The 21,147-nt window shown below is 45.4% G+C and overlaps 2 protein-coding genes across 2 annotated transcripts in view; one reads left to right on the top strand and one right to left on the bottom strand.

The window, feature by feature from the left end:
- Window positions 1-13,163: 13,163 nt before the first annotated feature.
- LOC104681779 lies at window positions 13,164-16,878 on the bottom strand. The gene has a single exon (XM_010388195.1). The coding sequence runs from the start codon at window positions 15,679-15,681 to the stop codon at window positions 15,241-15,243; it is 441 nt and encodes a 146-aa protein (XP_010386497.1). The 5' UTR covers window positions 15,682-16,878; the 3' UTR covers window positions 13,164-15,240.
- Window positions 15,071-21,147, top strand: part of NAV2 (neuron navigator 2) — a 411,604-nt gene continuing 405,527 nt past the window's right edge. The window contains exon 1 of the mRNA XM_030918125.1: window positions 15,071-16,188. Coding sequence (XP_030773985.1) covers window positions 15,922-16,188 — 267 coding nt within the window. The 5' untranslated portion in view covers window positions 15,071-15,921. The remainder of the gene's footprint in view (window positions 16,189-21,147) is intronic.

Below are 21,147 nucleotides of genomic sequence, written 5' to 3'. Positions count from 1 at the left end.
AGAAAATCTAGGGAGGGAGGCAAGGGTGGGGCAGGAGGGGTCTTGGGGACCCAGACTGGGACACTGGGTTTTATTCAGATGATTGGAATAGTTACCACCTGTAACAACTAGACTGCGAAGGCATTTGCTGGGGGGCTCAGGATACATTTTTACACAACAAAAAGTGGGTCAGTGTCTTCAAAAGAGAGCAGGGAAGGTGCAGATGTTTGTGATAGCAATTGGCTCTGACAGCAGCTCCGTGCTGAGTGGTGAGGAATGTGAGAAGGGCCTCCTGCTCCTTTACCCCACTGAACTCTTGCTTTGACACGTTATCGTAACTCTGGGGTCAGTCCTAGAGCAGCTGGCTCTGTGTCCTCCTTCGCTGGAAGCTGCCTACCCAGCACCTGTGCCCACTCTGGTCATCAAGCCCACCAGAATCTTCATTACACTGTTGCTCAGAACCCACTCATCACAGCACAGGGCTGAGTGCTGATAGCGCTGCCATGGAGGAGCTGCAAACCCACCTGCCTGCTCATTGTGTAATCCAGGAGAGAACAGGGTGTAATCATTACAAACATGAGCCGGGGTTTGAATTCCAACTCTATCACTTACCACGTGATTCTGAGCAAGCCCCTTGACCTCTAGGAAGCTCACTTTCCTCATCTGCAAAATGAGGTGGCCGTCTCTACCTTGTAGCTTTGTTTTAAGCACTGGGGATATAATTTACAAGGGACTGAGTAAATGTGTCAGAGGCCCTCAGTAAATGGCAGCTATTATTATGCCTGCTTAACTGCCATTACTGAATTCTAGAATCCCGTGGGCTCAGAGAGCCCTGGTGGAGAGCCATTGAATGAGCCCCTTATTTTGCATATGAGAAAGCTAAGCTTGAAGAGGGCCGTGGCTTTCCCAAGGTCACCTGTACTGTGAAGAGCACAACCAGGAGCCGGAGCTACTTGTGAGAGCCCTCCTGGCTCCAACCACGGAGCAGAGGTGAAAAGTTCAGCTCCAGCTTGGCCACAGCCACCCACAGCCTTTGCTCTGATTTCCTCCCTCCACAATGGCACAGACACAACCTTTCTGGAAGGGTTTGTGTGGACGAGTAAGCTGTCATTTCAAAGTGCTGAAAAGTACTCCACAGGTGCCAAATCATGACTCTCCATGGATTTCAACACCTCGGTTGGCATGCCTTCCCACCAGATGCAAGCTTCATGTGGACAGTGCTCATGTGTGTGTGTGCATGTGAGAGAGAGTGTGTGTGTGTGTGTATGTATGTGTGTGTGTAGGCGGGTAAGAAAAAGGAGAAGGAGGGAGAAGACCGCTTAGAGGATCCCAGACTTTCTGAAGTCCTTTCCCATACCTGAACTCCAGGACATTGTGACTTAGCCCCCTTGCTTATGAAGAAGACCACTGCTACCTCTTTCGCGGTTGTTCCAGACCCTACTTACAGCCACCTGCTAGAGGAAGGCATGAGGAAGGGCAACTGGCCTAGGGCCCCCACTCTGTGGCCCACAGTGAATCAGTGACACTATTGCTGAAATCTTAGCAAACAAGAAGCACAGTCAGGAATTCTGTGTTAGGTTGCTGATGTCAAATGGAGTGTCTTAGAAAAGCATGGGGTTTAGAATCAGACAATTAAGAATTTGAATGCGGGTTCTTCCTAGCTGTGTGACCTTGGGCAAATTACCACTTGTGTACCTCGGTTTCTTCATCTGTAAAAGAGGGGAAAATATCACTTCCAAGCATTGTTTGAAGAAATTAAATGGGATGAAGACCCTGGTGCATAACTGTTTAGTTCTTACCCCAAATGCTGCCGCCAGCTCCAGTGGCTTCCTGTGCCTGGGTTACCATGTTACCTGTGCTGATCCTGGTATGTTGATTTTACTTATGGATTTTGAACAGTCAGAAAGATACCATTATGAGAGGTGGTCACTGAAAGCAAAGCCTGTTTTCCAAGAAAAGGCATCTCACTTGGAAATGATTGCCTTGGGCACCTCGTATATTTGGGACAAAATCAGCTATGGTGATGAGGGGTAGGGATCTGCTTTTATCCCATATGTAATACTCCATAGCAGAAGAGTAGTGCAGCACCTTGAATAGATGACTTGGAGGAAACAGACACTCATAGTCTGACCATGCATTTCCTTATGAACCAAGTTAGTTAGGCAAGAGGCCAGATGTAGACAGATGTGGTCCAGGACTGCAACGAGAAAGGTTGAGCCCCTCTGTGCCTCTCCTAGCCTGCAGAACTGCAAGGAAAGTGTCTACAGAGAGCTTCCATCACATACTCTCTAGCTTCCTTTTCCTGCCTGCTCCATTCTGGATGCCCCAGTTCTGCACATACAGATCCCTTCCCCAAGATGCTGGAGGATCCCTGTGAACCAGAGGGACAGGGATCCCCAGTGGGCTCACAGCCTCAGATTCTGGGCCTTCACTTAGTGTCTTAACACTGGAAATCTCCACACATTCAGATATACCCATGGCAAGGGATCATGCAGTGGCCCTAAGGTAGGTGGGAGAGGAACTGTGGCTTGAATACTTAATGTGTGCCAGAAAATATGGTAATCATAATGGTAGCAGTGGCCATGTGTTAGTCACTGGTTTAGTGTTTTATCTATATTCATTTAATCATTCCAACAACCCTATGAGGAAGGGACTGTTATAAACCCTGTTTTACAGATGAGAAACCTGAGGCACAGAGATTAAGTTACTTGTCCAAAGCCACACTGCTAGTAAGTGGCACAGTTCAGACCCATGCAGTCACACGTATGCAGTCAAATTCCAAAGTCATCCTTTTAACTGCTAAGCTCCACTGCCTCTCTTTAATCTTCCCCCTAAATCCAGGAGGTGGGCCTTATCATCACCAACAGAGGTAAGGAACTGAGGCTCAGAGTGGTTAAGTGACTGGGCCAAGATCACACAATCCATTAAGCATGCACATCTGTGAGACTCTACTTCACTAAATAGCTTCCAAAAGAGCAACCAAAACCCTGACATCATCTTTTACCCTACACAGAGAAGTGTGGGGTTGGGGACCCAGTTTTTTACCCCTCAATGCCATACCTCCACCCCAAGCACACTGGCAGACAGGAGCAAAAGCCCTATTCTTTCCTGGTCACCCTCTTTGCCTTTCAGATCCTGGCCCCAAATATATAAAGGGGTCTAAGATTCCTTACCTGCTAACACAGTACTTGCCTCACTTAGTAATTATACATTCACTGATGTGGTTGTATACAATTTCCCTGATTGGAAGCTCCACGAAAAAAGAATTTTGATTCTTACTAACATTTTATCACCAGTGACTGGCATGTTGCCCAGCATTTGGTAGCAATATAAAACACTATTTGAATGAATGAATGAGTATAGCAGCTATAAGGTTCTAGACTTACACCTGGTCCTCTGTCTCCATTATCTCAAATCCTCACAACAACTTTGTGAAATAGTTGTCATCATTCCCATTTTACTGTTGAAGAAACTGAGGATCAGAGAAGTGAGGAGACCTTTGGCTCAATCAGTCAATAAGGAGTGAAGCCAGGCACCACAGTGAAGTCTGCCAGATCCAGCCTCCGTGTTCCCCTCCTTCACCCCACTTAGAAAGGAACCTGGTAATAAACTATCTAAGGGGTTGGGGGTTGGTGGGGGGTCTGCCAGAGTTTCTCCTGTAGGGAAAGCAGAAGAAAATGGGGTTGTGGAGGCCAGACAGGACTGAAAGTCAAGAATAAAGGATCAAAGGCAAGGAAAGTGCCCAAATGGTCACGGTCATGGGAGGGGATTCTAGAAGCCTGCCTTTGATAACTCAGCAGGAAATCAGGCTTGTCAGCCAGCCACCTTTGAAAACTGGATTCTGCATCCCCAAATCAGCCCTTCGTGGTCCCCCTTGGGAAGGATAAGACCCTAACAAGCAAATGATTCTGAATGGGAGTTAATTCAACATTCTGATGTTTGAAAAGATGGACTTTGTGGAAATGAAGCCAGGATGGTGATGATGCTTAACAGTTTTCAGTGCAACCTGAGGGAGACTAACTTTGTTTGGTTCATATTTGAGGCACTTCCAGACTGCCTTGAAAAGAAAATTCTGATAAATGTGTGTGAATGTCTAAAATTCTTGTGCAATGTGGAGCTTCAAGAAAGTTGCCAGGCAATTTTTTTGAAAACAATTTAATAGTGTCTTGACCCACTGTTTATAAAACAGTATCTTTCTAAGCCAAAAAATAAAAGACAATTCCTGTGTATTTTGTTTTTTTCCACCCGTGAAGCTCTGAGGTTTTATTTGCCTTGGATTTGGAGAGAGAACGGAAATCATTGCAGCTGTTTATGGTCTCAAATCTTCACACAGCTTCAAATGCTCTCAGGGCCCAAAAGATCCTCATGGGTGTCTCTGTTTTGTTGACAGCTTTTAGACTATCCTTGAGCTCAGCCAAGGGGTAGTGTTAACTAGAATTCCCTTTTACATGTGCCCTGCAGGGTTCATTTCTGGTATCCCATTTTCCTCTCCATCTTCTCTCTGCAGGAAGAAGACTGTCTTGAGGCCACCAACATCATTGGTTATAGAGGCAACCTGATAGATCAGTCAGAAAAGAGTTGATTTCCTAGTCCTTCTGCTCAGGGGTGGTCTTGGCACTTCTGTACAGAATGATTCTGTGGGAGTCACTTCCCTGGAAGGAAGGGAGAATAGACGGAATTTCTGGGGTAATGGTTTCTAGTTATGTCAGAAGAGAGCCCACTTGTCAGTGACTTTGTTGTACAGATAACCTCCCTTTAACTAGAACTGGATTTTCACTTTTTGGTCACTAACATATATTTTGTTTATTAGTTTGGAAGAAGGAGCTCAATTATCCTGCCTGAAAAAGGAGAGGGCAGAGATTTCTGCACTTCCATATCACCAACATTTGCACAGGGCTTGGTTCACAGCAGGGCTTAATAAGTGTCCTTTGAGGCCGAGCACACACACCTGTAATCATAGTACTTTGCCAGGCCAAGGCGAGCAGATTGCTTGAGCCCAGGAGTTAAGAGACCAGCCTGGGCAACATGGTGAAACCCTGTCTCTATGAAAAATACAAAAATTAGCTGGCACAGTGGTGCATGCCTGTAGTCCTAACCACATGGGAGGCTGAGGCAGGAGAATTGCTTGAGTCTGGAAGGAGGAGGTTGCAGTGAGCCGGGATGGTGCCACCACACTTCAGCCTGAGTGATAGAGCAGGACCCTGTCTCAAAATAATAATAATAATAATAATGATGTGTCCCTTGAATAAATAAAAGGTTAAAACAAATGAGGATATTTATTTGAAAAATAAAGGAAATCCCACAGAAAAGTAAGTTAAAACCACTCATAATTCCAACTTTTAAAAATAATGATATAAAATAAGAAATCAATAGTCCCTAATTTACCCCTCAGAAAGAATTGCTGTTAACAATTTGACATGATTCCTTCCTTCTTTTTCCTTATCTTTATAAACACATTTATTTGTACATATGTATACACATATAAATATATTAGCAAAATAACAGTAGGCTAACATATATAAATAATAAAGAAAATAATATTTTTTAAATTACAAAATGCACACCAAAGCTCTAATTTTTAAAAAATTATCCACTGTTGAGGTTTTTTTAGGCCAACACATCCTTTTATTAGCACAGACTTTCATGAGTTAACTCTGCTCCAAATCCTCCTCTCAGAGTCCTAAACCCTGGGCACTGGGCCTCTTCCTGGAGGTCAGACATTGACCAGGAGCGCCTCTTCCATCTGAGGCTCACCAGGCTCCATGCCTGGGGCAGAGTCAGAGGGTAGGCATGAAGGCTTCCAGGATGACAGCAGTAACCAAAAGAGGAAATGTGTTGAGAGAGCCGTAGGGAGGTGGGGAGCATCACAGCTCAGTGCCTGGTGGCCCTGCAGGAGCAACGAGTAGAGTAATGAGTAAGGGTCAGGCTGCCTGATGCTACCTGCAGCACTGGAGCTGAGGTGGCATTTGGGGGATTACCTGGCTGTGTTTGGGCTGCATGGGCAGCTGAACTGGCTGAGTGTTTCTGTCAACAAGGAAATCTCACTCAGAAAGTAATAGAAGGCCTGGATTTTTCCAGATTGGCTGTTAACATAGATTGAAATTATCCAGATTATTGCCTCAGTAATCCCCCACTGTAAAGTGTTGTGAGAGCAAAGCCTTTGTAGCATTTCATAAAGCCGTGTTTTTCAATTCTTCTGTACCCAGAGAGCTTTCTCAACATTCTACTGCCTGTGCCCCACTCCCAGAATCTGATTTCATTGGTCCAGGGTGGGACCTGGACAGCCTTAGTGTGTGGACTTCCCAGGTGACTCTAATGTAAAGCCAAGGATGCAAAGCAAAAGGGAGGACCACTAATTCAGAGGAACTTCATTGCTTGTTTCAAATGCAGACTCACAGCCTCAGAATTCTAGGTCTGGTTTTTTTTGGGGAGGGTGGGGAGGGTGGGAGGGGTATGTATCTTTTCCTTTAACAAGCAGCCTGGGTGATTTTTAGGCTTCTTGTTTAAGGAGTACTGGTCCAAGTTGTCTTTGCCTCCAAATGAACATAGCAGGCAGCCCTGTCTCAGAGCATGAATATCATGCAAAGACCACCCCTGTAACTGGTGATCTTTCCTGGCCTTATTATTAAGACCACTGTCATCAGCAAACTGAGTGACTACCAAACCTTTCCACCCATTTTCTCAACTGAAAATGGACTCATTCTGCCACCACAGAGGAGTGCTGTGGGTATTCATTTAAGTGCTATATATAAGGCAGATCTTAACCATATCAGAAACAGGGAGTTACGTTATCATTTCCATGCTTATCATTATGATGGCTACTCCTTTGATAGCATACTCTTTAGTGTCCAGAGTCCAGGCACTGAAGTCAAGTCCTGTTCTTCTACTTAATTGGCAGTGGGATCTTAAGTAAGATACTCAAACCTCTCTGGGCCTCATTTTTCTCTTTTGTATAATAAAAATGAGAATAACTATCTAACTCATGAAATTGTTGTGAGCATGAGAGATCATGTATGTAAAATGCTTTTACCTTAGTCCCTGGCACATAAGAAGAATAGCTTCATAAATTACAGTTCTCATCAGCATCATCGTTATTATTGGGTCAACTCTGGTTGCCTAGTCATATGTGTGGGAAAAATAGATAATACAAAACAAGAAATAATTTTTAAATACCAATTTGAAACTGAATTAACTAGACCTCAATTGGTAGAAATAAATAAATAAATAAATCTTCTGTAATAGTGAAAAAGTAGGTGGAGAATTAAACATAGCAAGCAGACAAACAAACAAACAAACAAACAAACAAAACTTGCATGTCAGATCCAGCCTAGAATCTGAACATACTCATCTCAGTCTCATCTTTACTTTTTGCAAGTAAAGCCCTAGATGGTGCTCACTCCAAAATACCAGCTAGAGCTAAGTGTTTGGACTGGAGAATCCAGACATTTTGATTTCCCTCTCCCTATTTGACCTCTTTGCCCACACATATAATTGATACTCATCTTTTATTTACAGTTTTCCTGGTCCCAGCTCCTTGTCAGAAGACATTCTTAATTAAATTTGCCTGGTCATTCTATCTCACATCCAACAGGAAATCCAATTCCCTGTCTGTCTAGGATTCTGCAAATCACTGAATGAGGAGCAAGGGTGATGGGGAAGAGGCACAATTTCATTCTCATGGCCATCCCTGACTGCATTTCTGCTCCCATTAAACTTAGGATCTCACTCTTTTCTATCTCTTTGTTCTCTTCCTTCTGTGCCAAAACAACCCCAAATTCAAAACTCAACTCTTCAAAAAAAATTAAAAAAAATTAATGTTCTCCCACCTAAAGAAAAATCAAGTCACTCCAAGTATCTGGTATCACAGCAGGCTTTGTTGCTATTTTGGGAAAATAAATGGGTTTTACTTTGGCACTTTTGTCTGTGTTTTTTGTCCTCCTCAGTAGGCTCTTCACACTGCTCTGGCTGCTCCATTTTTTGGGGGCCCTTCATATTGAACTGCTCCCAGGAAATGGAATTTTTCTCATTTATTGTAGATGACAATATAGCGTGACCCCTGAACTCTAGGCTGAATTTCACATATCCAAATGCTCACTAATGTATCTCTAAGACCATACACTTAGAGGACCTCTTGAGCAGCTTGAGCAGCTTAGAACTGGCAGACTTTGAAATCTCAGACTTGGCACTAATAAATATTAGTGCCTGAGTATGGAAGGAAGTGATATATGATTTATATTTCCACTGATATGATTAGTTTACACAGCCTTCTCCCACCTATAGAAGGTGAAAGTAGTCACAGTCTGTTTTAAATAAGAATCCTTTTCTTCTATTACATTATACTTAGCCATTGTTTTATTGAATATAGCATTTCCTCTAATCCTTTGTGGGATGAGGCAAGATGTAAACAAAGGAATGTTTCCTAGACTTAACTTATAGAAGTAGTTGAGTGCAACATACCTCTTAGAGTTTCAACACTAAGGGTAAAAGCAAAAAAATTCTATTACTTTAGGTTTTTTGTTAGAAAATCAAATTAATCATCATAGCTGATAACCCCACAAATAGTTGACCCTCCTTTGTGCCTGGTTTGTCATTGTATATTTTGTGCTCTCTCTATTGGAGTATTGGTTATATTGTTTGTCATTCATTTATTTCCCTGTTTGGTTTCCCTACTAGATTGTGAGTTGTTTCTGGTTTTCGGTGAGAAAGGACAATTCTCAGGCCGAGAAACAGCAGCTACATCCTTCTTTGAAACTTGAGAGCAGAGAGCAATAACTTATTCTTATCTGCTCTCCATCATAATGCCCAAAGTCAGGCACATAGATGGCTTGCAACAATTTATTACTTCTATTAATTATTGAGCCACTGATTAATCAATGGTTTGCTACCTGCAGTCCTGCATTGCTTAATAATAGGGTTATGTTCTGAGAAATGAGTCTTTAGACTTTTTTGTTGTTGTACAGACATCATAGAGTACATTTTCACAAACCTAGATGGGATAGCCTACTACACACATAGGTTATATTCTATAGCCTATTGCTTCTAGGCTACAAGCCTGTATAGCATGTTGATGTGCTAATTACAATAGGCAATTGTAGCACAATGGTATTTGTGTATCTAAACATAGAAAAGGTACAGTAAAAATATAGTATAAAAGATTTTAAAAAATGGTATACTTGGATAGGGCATTTACCATGAATGGAACTTGTAGGACTGGAAGTTGCTCTGGGTAAGTCAGTGAGTGAGTGGTGAGAGAATGTAAAGGCCTAGGACATTACTGTATACTACTGCAGAATTTATTAACATTGTACACTTAGGCTACACTAAATTTATTAAAAATATTTTTTCTTCAATAAGTTAATCTTAATTAAGGGTAACTTTTTTTACTTTATAAACTTTTAAATTTTTTGACCTTTTGACTCTTGAAATAACACTTAGCTTAAAACACAAACACATTGTACAGTTATACAAAAATATTTTCTTTATATCTTTATAAGCTTTTTTCTATTAGTTTTTTTTTAACTTTTTCAACTTCTTAAAATTAAAAATGAAGACACGAACAGACACATTAGCCTAGGCCTAAGCAGGGCCAATATCACTGTTTTCCACCTCCACATATTGTCCCTCTGGAAGGTCTTCATAGGCAAAAACACATATGCAGCTGTCATCTCCTATGCTAACAATGCCTTCTGGGATACCTCCTGAAGAACCTGCCTGAGACTGTTTTACAGTTAATGTTTTTAGGTAGAAAGAGTACAGTCTAACATAACAATGATAGTATAGTAAATACCTGAACCCATAACATAGTAATTTGTTATCAAGTATTTATCATCTACTATATAAAGTGTTAGGCACTGTACATGGTTGTGTGTGCTATACTTTTATAAAATTTGTAGCACAGTATCACCACAAACATGAGTAATGTGTTGCATTACAATGTTATGACTGCTACTATGTTACTAGGCAATAGTAATTTTTCAGCTTCCTTACAATCTTACAGGACCACCATCATCATATGCAGTCAGTCATTGACCAAAACACCATTATGCAGTGCGTGACTGTATTTATTTGACATTTAGTCCGTGTCATTGACTCAAATGCCTGTAAACACACACACACACACACACACATATATACCCCTCACACTCTAGCCTCTGCAAGTAGGGGAACCCTCAGCCTTTGGTTCTCAGAAAAAAAGCCCCAGAGGCTACCATTGTGCATACTCATTTGCACACAGACCCATCTGAAAGAAAGTTTGAGATTGGAAGTGGGTCACTGATAGGATGAGTAGATGAGCAGACTTTCTAAAGAGATATCTTAAGGTTCTTACTTCAATTCTCTGCAGTATGAGATGGGTGACCTCTCAACTCAGCCACTACTAAAGGTGAGCCTTTGTGCCATCTCTGAGATGTCTCATAAGTTGCCAACCCATTTGTAGAAAATTAAGGAAAAGTGCATTTTTTCTCCCAAATAAACTCGTATTTTGCTTTTTATATTATTCAAGAAACTTTGCAACATTTCCCCTCATCATGTGCAATCTAGGGTCTCCAAAAGGCTGTAGACTTTTCCCTCTGAGATCCCTGCATGTTTTGGTGACAGGCTGGGGCTTAGATGTTCCAGGCTCTTCACCGGACTGTCTTCTTGGGAGGTCAGGCCAACAGGGGTCTTTAACTAAGATGAAGGATGGGTTGATGGAACTGGTCACTCGCAGATCAGCTCTGAAGCCCAATTCACACTCAACTCATCACAAGTGGCTGATGTTGAGGATCAGAGAGGGGCGCAGCTGGCACTTCCTGATCTGAGGATGGCTCTTGGAACCAGGGAACTGTCCAGTCTCTTAGGATGATTCAGTGGTCCTGAGAGCTTTGATAATATGTTTCAATTTGGCCTATGACTGACATTTGTGTGACTGTGCAAGTTCTGAGCCAGAAGAAAAATAAAGAATGGTGTCAAAGTTGGAATTTAAAATGGTGGGCCATTTCAGCTTGGCATACTTGTCCATAGTGCATATAGTAAAAAAAAAAAAAAAAGAAAAGTTATTTTAAAACCTGGATAGTATTTTCTTTCCAGAGCTGCTTGCCATTCTCTGAATCAGTGCCATTCTCTGAACCAGTGACTTCCGTTAGTTACCAATGCTTGCAAAACATTGATTTGAAATGACTTTTTTCATGTTAACACAATATCAATGTGGAAGGAGTAAACTTATAGGCCATTTTTTATAATTTGAGATTATCTTATTTAAGTAAGAAATTTATAATTATCTCATTTATCCTAGGGGAAAAAATAGCTTTCCCCCGCCCCCCGCCACCACCCTTGTCTGGTTAGTATGATAAATTATTTTGCTTTAAATAAGAAAAATGAAAGTTTATAGAAAATATATAAAAGGAGACAGGGCCGGGCACGGTGGCTCACGCCTGTAATCCCAGCACTTGGGAGGCCGAAGTGGGCGGATCACAAGGTCAGGAGGTCGAGCCCATCCTGGCTAACATGGTGAAACCCCGTCTCTACTAAAAATACAAAAAATTAGCTGGGCGTGGTTGCATGTGCCATAGTCCCAGCTACTCGGGAGGCTGAGGCAGGAGAATAGGGTGTACCTGGGATGCGGAGCTTGCAGTGATCTGCGTTTGCACCACTGCACTCCAGCCTGGGCGGCAGAGGAAGACTCCGTCTCAAAAAAAAAAAAAAAAAAATATATATATATATATATATGTGTATATATATATATGTATATATATATATACACACACACACACATATATATATATATATATATATATATAAGACAAATCTTTGGGAGGCCGAGGTGGACGGATCACCTGAGGTCAGGAGTTCGACACCAGTTTGACCAATATGAAACCCCGTCTCTACTAAAAATACAAAAATTAGCCGGGTGTGGTGGCATGTGCCTGTAATCCCAGCTACTGGGAGGCGGAGGTTGCAGTGAGCCAAGATTGCGCCATTGCACTCCAGCCTCCAGCCTCCAGCCTGGGAAATTAGAGCAAAACTCCGTCAAAAAAAAAAAAGAGAGAGAGAGAGAGATAAATAATGTTCCGGAAAAAGCAAATAGAATTACTAAAGGGAAGAAGGGGCAGGAAAAGAAAGAAATTTGGAAACAGACTAAAAGATTCACTTGTCCTCAAATGAAAGATCTTTCATCAAGAAAAATGAAGAATTATCAGACTTTCGTTATATAAACCACACAGGATTAAGGGAAATGCTCATGCTTACCAATCCTAGAACATTAGAAATACTTTAAAAGAAATACTGTTTTTCATATTTGTGCATATTTGAGGGTCTCAGAACCCCAAAATAACCTTGGCAGTAAATACAATTTAAACAGGAAAGCAAAGATGGCAAATACATAACATGTATTGCACTATTTCCATTTCTATACCCATAGAAGACATTATCAAGTGATCAGGCAGCTGTTTCCAACTAGATGGATGCACTCTGAGATCCTTTTCAGTAGATGACCCTTAAGATGAAACCCTCCCTGCTGTCTGTGGTTTAACCTTGCTACTCAAAGTGTGATCTTTAGAACACCAGCATGGGCATCACATGAGGACTTATTCAGAAAGCAGAATCTCAGCCCCCTTCTAGACCAACTGAATCTGAATCTGTATTTTAGCAAGATCCCCAGTGATTCTTATGGATATTAAGGTTTAAGAAGTTCTGGAGGTGCACTGAAAGCATGATATATTCATTAGGGCAGAAGATCTCAAGCTTTAGTACGCATCATAATCACTAGGTTGAACACTGTTGAAATACAGATTGCTGGGCCCCATCCCCAGAGCTTTTGATTCAATAGGTCTGGGGTGGGGTTTTCAAACAAGTTTCCAGGTAATTCTCCTGCAGCTCCAGGGACCACACTTTGAGAACCACTGCATTAGGGCCATGGGAATACTTTGGAATATCTCCCTGATCTTTAGAAGCTGAAGATTGTGATATCTTTCCACAACTCTTGGTACACTGGTCGTAACTAGAATTCAGGGCAGGCAGAAGAGTCCCAAGGTTAATAGCATAATATTTCATATGTCCTTATGTTCCTAAATCTAAAAGACAATCTCTCCTTCTTGAGGGTTGATGCTAGCATCATTCAATCATTCATTCAATAAAAATTTTGGGTAGCTATTCTGTCCAGCTTTATGCACCATACTGAGAAGATCTAAAGAAAGTTAAAACACAGCTCCTAATTCCAAGAAGTTTATTCTCTAAGAAGAAAACGAATGCATGAAACAATAAATAACAGTTAAATAATGGTAGACAACAGTAAGGGAGGTGGCATCAGATGGCAAAGGGCAAAGTGTTAATAGCATGGATCATGTGTGACTTGATTTCAGAGAGAGAGAAGATAACTGAAACAGACATAGACAGGACTGTACATTTCAGCCTAACTAGAGTAGAAAGTTGCTACCTAGAATGGCTAAGAAGGTGCCTTCTCATTTCTTAATGCTTCAGAGGTTAAGACTTTGATGTTTCCTCTGGTCTGAGATCTTTGTTACTTTGGGCCACTATAACAAAATGCCATAAACAGGATGGCTTAAACAACAAACATTTATTTCTTGCAGTACCAGAGGCTGGAAGTCTGAGACTAGGATGTCAACATGGTATCAGGTTCTTGGTAAGGGCCCTCTTACTGGTCCACAGAAGACTGCCTTCCGTGTCCTCACAAGGCAGAAAGAAAGCATCTCTCTCCTGTCTCTTCTAATAAGGGTGCTAATCCTATCATGAGAGCTCCACTGTCTTCACCTTATTACCTCCTAAAGTTCCCCACCTCCTAATACCATCACATGGGGAATTAGGGGTTTAACATGAATTCCAGGGGGACATATTCAGTTAATAGCGTCTGAGTTATTCTAAATCAATGCTAGCAGCACTGAAGATTAGGCTATAGGGCGGGCACAAAGTGAAAACCTGTATCCTGGAAACAAAGAAGAAAGACAAATAGTTTATTAACAGAGATGACTTTGGGGGAAAGCAGCAGTAATTCAACAACAGGGAAAATAAAACCCAGCTTTTATTGGTCTCCTACATTGCCAGGTACTTGTGCTAAATGACTGTCATGCACCAACCATCTCATTTAATCCAAACAACAGCTCATTAGGTAAATGTAGTCAAACTTCCACCTTACTACATGTGAAAACAGCTTCATAAGGATGCATGTAAGCTTAAAGAACTTGCTCAATTCTAATACAAGCAGTTCTACGGGATGGGAGGCTCCTCATTCATAAATCGCGAAGTCTGACCTGCCTGATCATCTCTCAGTTTCCTTCTTACTCTCATACACTTTGAGTCAGCGAGGAAACCACAGAGCAACCCAAACAGCGAATTCGAGTCGATGAACCTGTTGGGGCCAGTGCGTCCCAGGCGCGGACAGGGAGGGGCTCCATGAAACGCAGCAAGGTTTGGCCAGAGCCTGCCGGGGTCATGAAGCCTCTCCCGGCTTCCTCAGGCCACTCTAATTACAGAGTCTGTGGTAGGTTGCGTGGAGGAGCTGTCTTGGGGCGGGAAGCTTCCCTGCGTATTGTATTTGCCTATAAATACTTCAAATAGTTAAGTGAAATGTGCAGCCTTTGAAAACTGGAGAGGAAGCCGTTGGGAGGCCCCCCGCCCGGCCCGCCTGGAAGAGCAGGCAGAGAAATGGCTGGCGCGCTCTTAACGCGGGAGACGAGCTTCGGCCCTGCCCAAGCCAGATGGGGGCAGCGAGGCTGCGGGCGTGACTCCGGAAGACTCAAACCGTTAAGGTGACCGGAGCAATTTGAAAAAGGAAACAAACTTCCCTCGAGCCGTGCCCGCGTGGCTCTGGGGCGGGCGATTGCGTTCGAAAGGGCATTTTTCAAAATAAGGGTTTCAGGGACGCGGGGGTGTGGGCCCCCCGGGAGGCGCGCGGCCGGAGCAGTGCCGCAGAGCGGCCACCAGCCGGCTTTGTACTCGCGGCCAAGCGCGGCCCCAGAGTTTCGGCGGCTGCCAGAGTTGAGGCCACGCCCTCTTTGCAGTGAGAGCCGCGGCCGCTGATTGGTGCACCGTGGACCAATGGGCGCGCCGGGGCGGCCCCGGCTGTCAGCGCGCGCCGCAGCCGCGCCGGCCGCAGCCTGTCCTCCCCTGCGCTGAGCCCCGCAGCCAGCGCAGCCTTCCCGGGAAGCGCGGCGGCAGCTCCCGAGCGCAGCCCTGCCCGGCGCGCCAGCCGCGCGTCTCAGCGCCCGCGCCCCACGGCCACAGCCTTGCTGCGCTCTAGCTCACGGAGCATGTGCAGACCCGCAGGCGCTAAGGTGTTCTCAGTCCGGGGGCCTTCTGGGCAGCGGTGACGGTCACGCCAAGAGAGACCTTTCGGGGGCTCTCGCCGCGCCTCTGCTGCGTCGCGGGTGACACTGCGGTGCTCGCGAGCTGGGCGGCAGCTGCCTCTCGGTGGAGACGTCTTGGGACCCGTGCGCCCTTCTCTCCTTCGCTGCTCTCTCCTTTCCTTCCTTGGCTGCTAGCTCTTTCCCTCGCCGGCTCAGACCCGTAGCCTCCGGAGCGGGACTCGTGGGTTGCCGCCGCCTCTGTCTCTTCCAAAGGGGCCTCCTCACTTCGGAGATGCAGTGACAAGTTAATATGGGCGTCCAAGCCTCTGTTTCCCAGGAGGAAATTTGCAAGAGGCGGCAGCCCCTGAGCGCCCAGAGCTCTTGAAAGGCCACCCAGGAGAGGTGTGAGACCCGGCTGCAGCATCCGTCCAGGTGGGACCCGCTGAGCGCCGTGGCCAGTCCCCCATTCCCATCCCGGCACCCCAAAGGCGCGCTCGCCCGATTGCTTCGAGTTCCCCGACCTGGGGATTTTTTTTTAGTTGCTGCTGGTGGGCGCCTCGTGGGCTAAGGCCCGGCGCCTGCTCTGCTACCCGCGCTGCCTTTAGCGGTCGCCCCCGCCGCCGCTGCCAGGGACGTGCTGGGAAAGCCCAAGCCCCGGGAGAAGATGCCGGCCATCCTGGTCGCCTCCAAAATGAAGTCGGGACTGCCCAAACCCGTGCACAGCGCCGCGCCCATCCTGCACGTGCCCCCGGCCCGGGCCGGCCCCCAGCCCTGCTACCTGAAGTTGGGAAGCAAGGTGGAGGTGAGCAAGACCACCTATCCTAGCCAGATCCCCCTGAAATCGCAGGTGCTGCAGGGGCTGCAGGAGCCAGCGGGGGAGGGGCTCCCGCTGCGGAAGAGCGGCTCGGTGGAAAACGGGTTCGATACTCAGGTGAGAGGTGCCGTGTGCCGGGGTACTGTTCTGGGAGGATGGATGAATTTTTCTGTCGGGGTGGTGTGGGAGAAAGGGCTGGATGGGAGAAAGGGCTACCATGTGGTCAGGGAAGGGAACCATTCCCCTTAGGCCGGCAGGTTGGGGGATGTGCGAGGAGAGTGGGCCGGCCGGTGGGTGTGGCCCGGGTGCCCGAGGTTTGCCTAAAGAGCTCTTCGAGACCTGGGATGGCGGGCACGTCTGCAGCATCTTCCTGGGGAGGAGAAAAGGTCGGGATGTTCTCCAAAAACGTGTGCTGGAAATTCCTGCATGTTGAGGCCTTGGCCCCAAGAAGCCAGTATCCGCAGCAGTAGCTCTGTGTCTGTCTGGCGGTTCCGCAGAGATTCTGTTCCGGACAAGGAACGATCTGAGGCCCCACTGGGTTCGACGTTCCCTAGCCTGGCTGTAAGATCCAGGAAAAGGGGGTTGGAGGTGGCAGTGAACCTGCTCTACCCTTGGCTTGAAGATGACCTGTCCTTGCCCCATCCTGCGGGGTGACGGGGTTCCAGGCAAGGTGCTGGGACTGCGGTACTAGTGCACCAGCTGAGGCCGGCAGCTGGAGACTCCTAGCGTCTTAGCTGGCTGTTGCGGTGGGGGTGGGGGTGGGGGTGGCTGCCTTAGAATGGCGGCCGAAGCTAAGCCCCTCCTTCCTGGGTGGTAGATCCTGGTGTTGGTAGCCCGAGTGACGGGGGGTGGGGATGGGAGATGGCTTGAAGAGAATTAGTGACTCCTACCTTTCCAGGCAGAGCCTGCATCACTCAATTCGGCTGGGTGACAAGCCCTGGCCGTGCAATCTCTCTTACAGAAATTAGCAAGGGCCAATCAGGTTCTTTTGGCCCTCCCCGCTCCATTTCCCCCTTCTTCTGGTAGGAGGGGGCTATATTTTCTTGGCAGTCAGTCAGCAGGGACTTTTGGGGACAGGCCGACCTGACGGATGTGACTGTCCGGTCAGGAGAGGCGGGAAGCCAGAGGGGAGGTGGTTTGGGGCCGGTGTCAGGAAAATGGCAACAGACCAGCTGACCTTTTTGGCACATACTTCCCTGCTGACACCGTCTCCACCTTCTCCTGGAGCTTTCTCTGATCAGAGGCTAGAGCTCAACACATTCCTAGGCTTTCTGATGGGGGAACTGGAGCTGGAAGCTAATTGTAAGCAGACTTTTGGAACTCTGGGCTGGAGAAGGCCCTCAAAGCAGATTAAGCTCCCACACCAGGCTGATAAGCATGCCCCTTGCTGCTGCACTTGCTAAACATTTTTGGAAGCTGACAGGTTTGAGTGATGGTGTGTGGGAGGAAGGCAAGATTTCCTCCAGTGCTCTGGGGGCCTGCCTCTGAGGGTTTTGTGCTCTGCTCTTCTTCTGTTGTTAGGTACAGGATTTGTCCAGTGGGCTCTCCAATGGAGGTGAGCACCAGGGTACACTTCTGCATGGGGTTTCCCTTCATCCGTGGTGGTGGGGTTTATGAGATGTAGTGGGCAGTCGGTGGGAGGTCAGTACAGTGACTCGGGACTGGAGGTGACACATACCCTCAAGCCTGATGAGGAGCACCCGAGGAATGAGAGGGAAAGTCCATGCTGGGATTGTTCATATCCAGGCAGCTGTTCTGCCTTTGCCTGTTTGACCCTTCATTTAACAAACATTGTCAGAGGACTGGCAGTGCATAGGCTCTGGAAAGGTGATTCATCACCCTCTCTGTGAAAAAAAAAATGTTCTTCAGCTTCTCCCTGAGGGGCTGGAACAGTCCACTTCCCTCAAGACTTTGCTTCCCTCTTTTGCCCTTGGTCCATAATCCCCCCATTTCACCTCTCTCGCCCACAATGGGCCCTTGTATACTGAAGGTGAGCACAGTTTAGATGGACTGCTAAGGAAATTGGCCACTTCCAGTGGACTACCCTGATTTTTACCTGCCTGACCTCCTTTGCCAGTGCCCGGGGTTCTGGGGGGTCTTCCCTGTGGCAGATCCCTGTCTGCACAGCTGACATCAAAGTGATTTTGGCCAATGGGATTTTACCTTCTTTGCCAGGTCTTCTAACAGTCTGCCTGATACGGTACCCATTCCCCCTCCAAAAGAGTCTCTTGGTTATGGCATGAGGACTGTGTCTGACTGGCCATCTGGTAGTTTCCAGGTCTCAAATCTGGTATATATTATTAGAAGATACTCAGGAAGCAATGAATTAAATAGCAAATACTCTCTTGGGGCCTCTGACTCCCCTTTTATTCAGGGGATTTTCAGCAGGAGGATGGGTTGTGTAGTGGCTGATAACACAGGTTTTAAAGTCAGATGGGTATCACTGGTGTCCTGTGTTTGTCATGAACTAGCTAGGTGACCACCTTCATTAACTTCTTTGGGCTTTAGTGTTCTCATCTATTTAAAAATGAGCATTAACAACCACTAGAATCGTGAGCATTAAGAAAAATAATGTGAAGTGTTCAGTGCAGTGTCTGGCAGATAAGGAATACTTAATAAAAGTAGCTCTTTATTTTACTAACCTAAGAGATAGGGCATGCTGAACCAAGATTTAATAGTCCCTAAGTGAGAAAAGATATGGCTTATTCTGTCAAGCCCCTGGAAAGGTATCAATCTGTTCCAAGGATTTGTAGAACATCTATCACCTTCCTAGTACAGTACCAGGCAGAATGGGAAGATGAGGGAAGGGCATAACCACTTTCTGAGTGCCTGATGGGTGAGGCTCTTTACATATAATCTCATTTCATCTTTACAGAAACACTTAAATCAGGTCTGATACATCCATTTTCTATGATAATAACAATATAGTAACGATAATAACAATGGTAATAATGGCCAGATCCTTATATATCACTTCCTATGTGACAGGAATTGTTCTAAGGACTTAACATTAAAAACTAATTTTATTCTTATCACAATCAAATGAGATAAGTGTTATTATCCCCATTTTACACATATGGAAACTGAGGTGAAGACCAGTTTGGTAACTTTGTGAGTAGCAGAGTTAGAATTAGAACTTGGCCAGTCTAGCACTAGATCCCATGCCTTTGACCATGATATTGTACAGGGAGAACCACAGAGACTGTCTTAGAACTTGCAGGCCCTGATTTATAAGACCACTGCTGTAACCACTGAGCTAGATGAGGCTTAGCAAGGTACAGCCACTTGCTCCAGGTCATCCAGGGTGGCAGGGCAGGGAGTCCAGCAAGGTTGGTCTGGCTTCGAGGCCTGCGGTCTTCCCACTCTTCATTGCTGTCTTTTTTCCATCATGCTCTGGCAGATCTATGAGGCAAATAGGACATGGCCGGGGTCTTGGGGATTTTCTAATCTAGTTGGGAGGCATAACTGATGTACATAGGGCAACCAGGCACAACACAGGGAGGCCTCAGAGGCATGCTTGGGGCTGGGTATCCAAGGTGCTCAAAGGAAAGGCCAAGATGGCTGGAGAAGTCCAGAGAGCCTCTGGAGGAGACAGAAGATGAGCTGGGGTTTGGAGATGGGAAGGAGTGACTGGTGGAGAGGAGAGGAGGTCAGAATGAGTGTGATAGTGGAGAATGAAGAGCAAGGTCATGCAGTGGTACGAGCAGTTGATACTGCTTCATGTAACAAGTCATTGCTCCAGATCTGGCATCTTCCTTTTCAAAAGGTGATGAAGAGAAAGAAGAAAGGCTTTGCAGCTGAAGGATTGGATTTGCATGTTGGCTTCCTGGTGGATCATCATTCTGAATGTGCAAGGTAGTTGTGAGAAGATGCGGAAAGGGTGTCCATTAAGGACCTGATTCAGATTCATAACAGATCTTTGGGAAATGATGGTGATTATTATTATTAGCTTGGGGTTCAGAATATTCAACATGGTAGTTACAGGGGAAAGGAGGCTTCTGATACCTTGTTTTACTATGCAGCAACTCTCTTCAGCCAATGACATCCCATTGCCCCTAAGCCTGCTCTTCATCTCCAACAAGTGTGAAAAGACCTAACTTAGCCAGCAAGTAGCTGTTAGGTACAGCCCTACTGTCACCCACCCTTCCTCCAGGCCCCTTACCTTGAGTCTCTCCCATAAACCTACAGCTGGTTCTCTCCCACCACCCACCTCTCCCAGTGGAGGAAACTGTGTTCTGCAGCAGCAGCACACCTCCCCTGAATTACCTTCCTGGGACTGAGATACCTGTGCCTTCCCCCAAGTATGAACATTTATAGCATCTGTTCTGTTAACATGTGAATAAATTAGGACCATGTGCAGAGAGTTGTTTTAAAGACATGCCCTATGTTTGTTCAGAAACTCTCTCTGGCTGACCTTCAGATAAAGAACATGCCTCAGCTATTTGAGGAGATGTTAGCCTATTTTTAAGAAGCAGTTGCAAGGAAAAAAAGAAAAAATATATACATATATAAAATACTTTGATATTTCCTGTTTTTAGAAGCTGGTGTTCAAGTTGCACCTAGTTTCTTTAAAGAAGTAATTAGAAGTGATTGAAATTCTCTGTGGGTGTTTTAGATGTTGAAAAAGAAAGCATAGAGGAGGCCCCTGGGAAGAGAGCACAGCTACAAGCTTACAACCTGTGGCAACTTTGCTCCATTGTGTTTTGATTAGAATCCTTGCTCCATCATCAAAGTTGATTATGGATTTGATTAGTGCATGTTTCTGCTATTGTATTACTCCCTTTCTTCTCTTTCTCAGTTCTTGGAGGGGAATGTATAGCATGGTTATCTGCCAACATGCAAGAATGTTTATGGTTCACATATTATTGCTTACTCCATGGGTTAATTTTCTTTTTTTTTTTTTTTTTTTGAGACGGAGTCTTGCTCTGTCGCCCAGGCTGGAGTGCAGTGGCCGGATCTCAGCTCACTGCAAGCTCCGCCTCCCGGGTTCACGCCATTCTCCTGCCTCAGCCTCCCAAGTAGCTGGGACTACAGGCGCCGCCACCTCGCCCGGCTAATTGTTTGTATTTTTAGTAG

This window comes from Rhinopithecus roxellana, chromosome 15 (assembly GCF_007565055.1).
Source record: "Rhinopithecus roxellana isolate Shanxi Qingling chromosome 15, ASM756505v1, whole genome shotgun sequence".
In the NCBI taxonomy this organism is placed as follows: Eukaryota; Metazoa; Chordata; class Mammalia; order Primates; family Cercopithecidae; genus Rhinopithecus; species Rhinopithecus roxellana.
This window is presented reverse-complemented; position numbering and strand designations above follow the sequence as displayed.

What these genes read in the sequence shown, in the direction of transcription:
- LOC104681779 (XM_010388195.1), bottom strand. Translation starts at nt 15,681, where the DNA reads ATGCTGCAGCCGGGTCTCACACCTCTCCTGGGTGGCCTTTCAAGAGCT.